The sequence below is a fragment of the Amblyomma mixtum genome, chromosome 3 (genome assembly GCF_055824585.1).
Source record: "Amblyomma mixtum isolate Tamu chromosome 3, ASM5582458v1, whole genome shotgun sequence".
In the NCBI taxonomy this organism is placed as follows: domain Eukaryota; kingdom Metazoa; phylum Arthropoda; class Arachnida; order Ixodida; family Ixodidae; genus Amblyomma; species Amblyomma mixtum.
In genome coordinates this window covers 11,523,705-11,532,451 of record NC_143014.1, presented here as the reverse complement: position 1 = coordinate 11,532,451, position 8,747 = coordinate 11,523,705, and the positions used below count along the sequence as shown (strand labels likewise).

Below are 8,747 nucleotides of genomic sequence, written 5' to 3'. Positions count from 1 at the left end.
GCCAATTTGTTGAGCAAAATCTGCATGAACTGTGCCAGGTGACATTTTCAGATATATTCTCAAGACTGAGCCAAAACTATTGTGTGATATTTTTATTGAAAATGTAAATAATACTGTTTGAAGTCACATTGCAATGTAACTTGATTGCAAACAAATCAATGTAAATAAAGTTTGCACTAACATCTGTTAACCGGAACAATAAATAAAAATACTCAACATCTATTATTCAGGAACAAGTTATAGAATGCTTTTAACTGAACACAGAACCGTTTAAAAGATCAACATGGGAGATGTAATGTTAGAGTACAGTGAATAAAATTAGGCATTCAATAAAAGCTAGCAAGGTAACATGTACTTATGCCCCTGGAAAAACATGAAAAGTATGGAACTAAAAGTTAAATATTGCAATTCTTAACGTATGGGAAAAATAATTTAATTTATTGTTTCTACAATCTTCTGCGAGATCTTAGCACGGTGGGCAAACAATATAAATGACAGCAAATGCTGGAAACAACAATCCAAGGATGTTTCAGTAAAAAGGAAATTAGCAAAAAGCACGGACAGGAATGCAAAAAATACAAAATTGCTTACAAAGTTGCTTCATTATGAAAACTAAACACCAAACAAATGCACAGAAATGATGTGAAGATGTTGTGAATGAGATTACTGTAAGCAATATACATCTTTGCGGGCTAGCTGCTGACGAAGCATCATGAGGTGAGCAGAGCAATCTTAGACACTTGTACAGAGGACGAAGAATGAGAATGAACACAGCGCTGTGTTCATTCGCATTCTTTGTCCTCTGTGTGTGTCTCAGATTGCGCTGTTCACCTCATGATGCTGTAAGTAATTATAAGCTACTCAACAGGCTCAACATTTGCTGTGGAGTGCCGACACTCGAATCTTGAAGCAAATTTTTCAAGAGCAGCAAGTCGCTCAACATGGGCCTGCCTGCGAGCAGCCATGCGGTCCTCATGCCTTTTTTGCCGGTTGAGCTCAGCTTCACGAAGGTGGCTTAAGAAGCCCTGGACCACAGCACGTGTTGAGTCCAGACGTGCCCTCTTTGCAGTGGTTGTTTCAGTGCGCAGTGGCTCTTGGAATGAGTTGTCAGGCACATCCCTGCCACCGGTGCATTGGTCTCCTACGGTTGGACTCTGCTGAACGCTCACGGTAGTGGGTTGCAGACATGATGGGCTGTAAATACACAGTGGCAATGAAAAAGGACCACTTGAGTAAAGCTGGTGTTAAATGAAAGATCTTGAACAAAACTGGCATTTCTCATGATCTACCTGTATAAATGTTTTACAGCTTCATTTAAAACCCTTAGTACTTCCTTAACACAGCACTGACAACAAATTTGGTTCGTGCTTTCTTCGTTTCCACATGATATGTTCGCTTACGAGATCCAAATCAATTTTTTTTCCCATGTTGTTTCGGTACGTTTTACCAGGCTGAGATGTAAACATTCTGGGTTGGTATAATAAAACGATTCCTTCCCAATTCAGTTCCATTTTTTAATTTCATGCCCTGAAGCGGCACCATGCGATAATCGTTGATTCTGCCTAGGTTATCACTCTGGCTCTTGAGGCTAGGCTGGCGTTACCATTATACTGAATTAAAACAGATCACATCAGTTTTTCTATGCCTGACGTAGGCTATACTTAAGGTTTATGTCAAAGCCAGGTGAAACCAAACGAGCACGAGAAAATATTCAAGTCGCAAACGAGTGCCGCTATGTGACCTAAGTTCTCGAATTAATTCATGCACATTACAAAGAAAACAAGCAAGCAAAATCTGCCAAAAAACAGTGCCAGAAATTATCACTGCGAAAAGAAAAAATTGCCGGCTTACGGAACATTCGGCAGAAAAAAAAAAACAAAAAACAATCCCAGCATGGTTTCTCCGCAGTTTCTTTCTGCTGCTTCCACAAATATATAACTTTAAATAAAACCAGTGGCGCGGGAGTAAATTAAGAGGCCATAAACTTACTCAGTGTCTTGGGTCCGCGCAACCCCGGGCCCCAGCAAACACGGCGGGTTCACGGCGTGGCTCTTGTCCAGCAGCTCACTCAACTCCCTGGGCATAACAAATAATGAACCCACCGACATATGTTAGCATGCGTGTCAGTTTGTCAGGACTTTATATGTCAACTGGGATGAGAATCATAACAGTATACACTCACTCTTCAAACTCGCATGTCCGACGGTCATTGCCAGAGCGAGAGTTGTGCTCTCGCACTCGCTTGTATGCTCTTTCAAGCGTACGCCACTTGTTTTCAACTTGGCTAGGTGCTAGGTTGCCTCCGAAAACGTCGTTCAACCTGGCCGCCAGCATCTCCCACATCTGTTTTCTCGTCTTTAGACGCCTTGCCGGGTTTTCTTTAAATTCTTTATAGAGCTGGATCAGGACCAAAGTCTTCTGTCTCGGCCAAAGTTCATCCGAGGCGCTGTCCGAGCCTACGGCGGCTGTTTCCTGGCCGCTGAAGTCGGCGCTGTCCGAGCCTACGGCGGCTGTTTCATGCCCGCGAAAGTCGGCGCTTTCTGCGCCTGTACCTGCAGAGTCGAGAAGGGCAATCCGCAGTCGAACGCCACCTGCAAAATGTGATATGCTTAGCTAGTAAATGCGACAAGAAGTATATGGCACTTGGTAATGCGGTATTGTACTTGGAACTATACTACTATGGCAGGCGCATGCAAAGTAGTACGTACCGTCGGTGACATACACCGGCAATCCTTCTTCTATGACGGGCATGCCGTCCGGGCCAAGCTCCGGGTGCGCGCGCGTCTCGACTCCGTCGAGCAAAATTGTTTCGGAGGCCATGTCGCGCAGCTGTCCGCGTCAAAAGAAGGGAGCGAAAGCGCGCGTAAATTGGCGCGGATGTGCCAAATGCGCATGCGCTTCGTCTGCTAGCTTCTCAGGCAGCGTCGTCTGCTAGCTGCCGGCTCGTGTGGGTCCCAGCAGCTCCGGCAGTCCGCGGTGAGCCAGACGGGGAAAATCGAGTGCGCTTCCGGCAGGTTGCGGACTGGTGGGCGGAGCTTCGCGCCCTGCCGGAGAAAAACGAGCTTCGGGCTGGCGTCGTGGTGAGTCCGCGGTGAGTCCGGGACTGATAATCGAAGAAGCCCAGTGAACTAGAATATTTTCCAGTGAAGCGAGCGGAGGGGGCAGCGCCTTGCTACGCGCGTCACCGAGTGTGTCTCCTGAAGCGGCGGCGCTGTTGTCGCCCACCCTTGAAGGCGGCCGTCGGCGGCGGTTCAGAGCACGCCCGACGGCGCTTCAGTTGTGCGCTGGCTTTTCGTTCAGTGTGGTTGCATTGCACGAGAAACCGCATCCTGTTGACAGCAGCCGTTTCTTATATTTTTTTTCTGATTTCCCACACCTTGTCAAAAATATTCGAAACAGGCTTATTGTCACAACTTTTGACACCCCCGATGGAACGGTTTCAATGCAATTTGCTCGAAAAGCTTTCGAACTGGACAGAAATGCTGTAACAATGAAAGCAATGCCTGGCATATAACTACCGTGCACATCAGCCCCAACAATTTCGAAAAAATGCGGGCAAGCTATGCATTCCAATTTTTAGGGCATGGTCCTTTGCGAGCCTTTTTGTTTACCGCACTCAGCTAGAGCAGAGCTGCGTTAAACTTGAAGCTACAGAAAAGTTTTTCATAAGAATGAAGTCCTTGATTGCTGTGATGACTGGCAGGTATACAGCTGAAGCCCTCAGGCCTGCTTCTGATGGTTTGAAGTTAATAAAGGAAACCCTAGGTTTCTTGGACACCTGGGAGCGCCACGCTGATACAAAAAAATTTCTGAGCGAATCTACCGCGGAAGGCCTAAGAGTCACGCTAACAAGTACTCTTGAGCTCCTTCAGTACTTGCACGACCAAGTTGGCTACAGCTACCTGTTGACATCACGACTGAGCCAGGACAAAGTGGAGAACTTCTTTGGATTGGTAAGGCTTTCATCTGGCTGCAACTCCCATCCAACACCACAACTATAGTGAACTAGAATACTATTCTAGGTCACTATAACCACAACAGTTTGTTATCACTGTTCACTGCCTCTCTTATTACAACTTGGCACACAGCGTTGCAGGTGGAAATGCAAAGAGCGACATATTAAGCTCTCTTCTTGACGCGGGGGACAAAGAGGAAACTGCAAAGCAGCAACTGATGGAGAAAGTGAAGGTTTGCTCCGAAAAAGAGGGACCGTCGGTTTCATATGGCAGTGCAGCTGTGCAACATGACTATAACATCCAAAGAAGTGACTCAAGGTTGATCTATCCCATCTCTGGGTACGTGGCAAAAAAGTGCGTGCTACCGACAAAATGTCCTGCATGTATCGATTGCCTCTTATTGCCAGCAGAGCAAGGGCGCCGCATGCATGCTGCAGAATTTGTTAAACATATTGACGAAGGAGGCTTACTCTACCCCTCGGTTGAACTGTTCCGTTTTATCACAAGGCTGGAGGACATTTTTACGAATTGCTTTAGTGCGCGCAAAGTTCATTCATAAAGTGTCATGGACATATTACACATGATTCATTGTGCTGCTCCTTTAAAAGTGGTATGCAATGCACATGCTGAGAGTATCACTCCTCGCATAGTGAGTTTTTATATTACTACGCGGCTTCATTTCTTTATCAAAGGACTGAACAAGTCAAACATGCTGTCGAAGCGAAAGGCAGCGCAGCACCTCAAGCTAAGCAGATTAAATTAGCTATATTTGTAGACTGTTTGCTTCATGCATTGGAGCTTTCAAGTTGATCTCAGTGAAAATTACGAACACCTGCACTAAAATCGTATTAAGCAGTTTTTCGACTGTTTTTTGCGTCAATCGCTTTTATGGTGTATACCATGTGTGTTGACTGAAGTGTATTCTCGTATCAGCATGGAATCATTAGTTATACACACCTAATATTAGGTGAATTTGTGTCTTGGTTCATAATGGAAACGGTGTATATATACGCGATTAAAATTGTATATATATATATATATATATATATATATATATATATATATATATATATATATATATATATATATATATATATATATATATATATAATTTTAATCGCGTATATCCCGTGAGAAATGGTCCCACGAATAACTGTTACTTTGCGAAATTTAGTGTCGAAATATGTCGGAACTGCGACAGTTTGTAATACTTAGCTCATAAAAAAAACGTTTACAGTCGACATTGTACACTCAATTCAGTAAACATCCGCACATGCCAAATATCTTCAAATATTAGACATATAGCAAGCGCAAAACAAAACTACGTTAAACGCGCAGCTAAATAACGAAACAGGCTTTCCAGTCTCATGTGCTGGCATCGCACGCTGCGGAGGCGAGCCGAGCGTTCAAGGGTGGTCGATCGCAGCGCCGCCGCTGCAGGGGACACGGCGTGCGTCAGGCTGAGAGGCGCGGTCACGCCACTGGAAAATATTCTAGTTCACTGTAGCCAGGTGCCGTCATTGGGAGAGAAGCGTTTGCGGGTAGGCAGGCTGGAAACGCTGATTGGTCGATGGGATGCGCTTCTCCGTGACGTTTTTTGACTTCGCCCTCGTTCTCAACCGGACGTGGCGTCAGCGCGCTTTTCTCGACCTCTCCCTAGAGCGCCTGGGGAATCGCTAGGTGCACCCGCCGCGCCGCGCGTGCGTGCGTGGTGAGCGGGCATTCGTTTCGTGATCCTCGGCGCGCTCGTTTCGAGGCGTGTGCAGCTATGGCGTTCGTGCGTGGTGCGCTCGTCGGCGACAGCCAGCTGAAATTTCTGTGCAGTTTTTGCTTGCGGCTTTCGCCGTTTCGCCAGGAGCACCTGGCTAGTGTCATGCTCGTATTTAAAGTTTTTGCCGCGGCACTACAAGGATCCGCATCAGGCGCGCATTCTCAACCCCGAGGTAAGGACTGAACTACATTGTCGCAAGTTTTCTCGTGCATTGGGGGCTCACCAAATTTCGGTGCTTGTAACGAAACTTTTTTTTTTTGCAGCATCGTTCCCTGGATATGCTTCTCGGAAGCCGATGTCATTGTTCGCCGCGGACGCTGGGCCTACTGCTCGCCGCCACGCCGCTGTAGGTTGACGTTGAAGAGCTGCTCCAAACGGCCCTCTTCAGGGCCGCTTCATTGCTTCCTGGAAGATTGCGGGCATCCAATCTCGCGGCCGTGTTCCCTCTCTTTGTCGAAATCGGCGCCAGACATCATAACCCGCGCTAGGCCTCGTTGCAGGGTTAAACGAGTGCAGTGTGGCTTTAGAGAAGTTATGACTTGCGCTTAGTCTAGCTATATCATTCACCCAGTGCAGTGTGCCTTTGCCTCTTTAGCGACTTCTCACGCCTTGTCGAAATCGGATTTAAAGCTCACGCCACGCCTCGTTGAATGGGTTAACCGAGTGCAGCGCCTAGCTTTCTTTTTTTGTGTTCTAACCTGTAAGCAGTGCACCTTTCTTCGCTCCTTACTTTTGTTCTTTTCAGTCGTTTCCTGAATCCGTCGAAAAAGCCGGGCTTGCCGGATGATTGTTCGCCGTGAATGGAACCACGAGGCGATCGCATCTGCATACACAGCACGACTTTGTTCCCTCGTGTTTTTTTTTTAACAAGGATTGCTTCGACAGCTCGGGCAAAACAACGAGGACTGCGCACGCCGTGTCGTCGCTGCTTAGTGAAGAGGCATAAAACGGATGTCGTCCTTACTAAAGGCCCTTCTCGGGGCCACCTCAGTATTTCCTGGGAGACCACGCGCTTTCCGCCCTGTGCACATGTTCCCCTCATTTCCAATCATTTGTAAGTTGCATATCAATGAATTAATAAATCAGTCAATGCACTTTATTTACCAGAGAAATCTGGCTGGTCACCCTGGGCTAAAAGCTGTGCACACAGCTTGATGGTGGCTCAGTGGTTATGGTGCTCGGCTGCTGACCCAAAAGACGCGGGTTCAATCCCGGCCGCGGCGGCTAGAATTTCTTTGGAGGAGAAATTCTAGAGGCCCGTGTACTGTGCGATGTCAGTGCACGTTAAAGAACCCCAGGTGGTCGAAATTTCCGGAGCCCTCCACTACGGCGTCTCTCATAGCCTTAGTCGCTTAGGGACGTTAAACCCCATAAACCAAACCAAAACCAAACAGCTTGACAAGGCCCAGGAGACCATTAGATGACAGTTTTGAACGTAGGAAAAACAAGTTGGCACTTTACAAGAACATGGAAAGTACACCAAACAATATAAGAGATAAACATCACAGTCGCGCTTTACAGTAAAGAAAAAGAAAACACTTTGACAGCAGACATACAGTATCAATTTACACTATAATACATAAAAAAATTACGACATTCAGCACTATGGCACGAAATATAAAAACAGCACATAAAGCAAAAAAGAGAATGGAAGTTACAATAGTACAGATAGATTAGCTGTTTACATTTACATATGCATAAAATTAGTCCTCGGCTCCTTGGGCCTCCTTCAAATCCTGCAGAAGGCTTGAATTTGCAACTGCTAATATCAAAGATTTAGAAGAACTTCAGTTTGGGGTACATGGTGCATAGTACTTGAGAAAATAAACAATAGCGCCTACAATGACACACACAGAAGAAGAACGATGCAGCACAAGCGCTATCCTGCGCTCTACAGTGTGGAACTGTGACTGTGAAAAATGAACCTTCACGTCAGTGAAATATGAGTCTTTAGGCTGTCTACAAATCGTTATTACAGAAAGAAAGAAATATTAGTGAAAGTTGTGTAAGAGGCTTGCATACTCTGTTTGTTTATTTATTTATGTTACCCCTCAAGGCCAGTGGCATTACACAGGGGGAATGGTAAATATACGAAAACTGAGAGAAAAATACAGTTGATTACGTGAATATTAAAAAGCGCCTGAATATACAATGTTAGCTAGTGCTACGCGGAACTGCTCATAATTTTCAGTGCCGGCAACTTCTGCGGGAAGGTGGTTCCAGTCGCATGAGGTTCGCGGCAGGAATGACTGCGAGCAGCATTTTCTGTTCCATGACATACTTCCGACTTTGTGATCATGATCAATGCGGGATACAGAAATTGTATGGGGGATGAGGTGATCACGAAGAGCGGGATGATAGTACAGCTTGTGAAACAGGGTGATACGAAACAATTTTCTACGCGATGTCAGTTATGGGAGGCAGATATTAGACTTCATAGTAGTTATACTCGCTGTGCGGTTGTAGTTAACAAGGATTAAACGCACAGAGTTATTTTGCACCAGCTCAAGATCATTAATGAAGTTGTCATGAGCAGGGTGCCATACACGTGTTGCGTGCTCGAGTTTTTATCGTATTAGTGTTTGATAAAGCAATAGTTTCAAATTGGAAGGAACGTTAAAGAAGTTGCGACGTAAGTAGCAAAGCATGCGATTAGCATTTTCAATTATGTCCTCGGTATGAAGAGACCAGTTAAGATAATAAGTAATGTGGACGCCGATGCACTTATATGATGAGGCTGATCTCAACGAAATGTTATCGAAGTAGTAGTGAGGTGGGACGGAAGTTTTTCTAGATACACGCATGACTTTGCATTTGTTCATATATAGCTGCATTCACCATTCTTCGCACTGAAGTCAGTGGCGGTCTCGTCAAGTAGTCCCCTGCTTTGTACGTTCACCTTGTTAGCAGCTGTCTTATTTCACACAATTCCACGTTCTACACGTTGATAGTTATACGAGCACAATTCGTTGTAATTGTCGAGGAATCGTGTTCCTGCCTTGCCGCTACCGTTGTCTTGC

The 8,747-nt window shown here is 45.6% G+C and overlaps 1 protein-coding gene across 1 annotated transcript; it reads right to left on the bottom strand.

Annotated features, from left to right (window-relative positions):
• Window positions 1-230: 230 nt before the first annotated feature.
• Window positions 231-2,472, bottom strand: LOC149349215 (uncharacterized). Its single transcript, XM_089576758.1, has 3 exons — window positions 2,183-2,472; window positions 1,990-2,076; window positions 231-1,194 (listed from the first exon to the last, which is right to left on the bottom strand). The coding sequence occupies exons 1-3, from the start codon at window positions 2,341-2,343 to the stop codon at window positions 858-860; spliced, it is 585 nt and encodes a 194-aa protein (XP_089432884.1). The 5' UTR covers window positions 2,344-2,472; the 3' UTR covers window positions 231-857.
• Window positions 2,473-8,747: the final 6,275 nt, after the last annotated feature.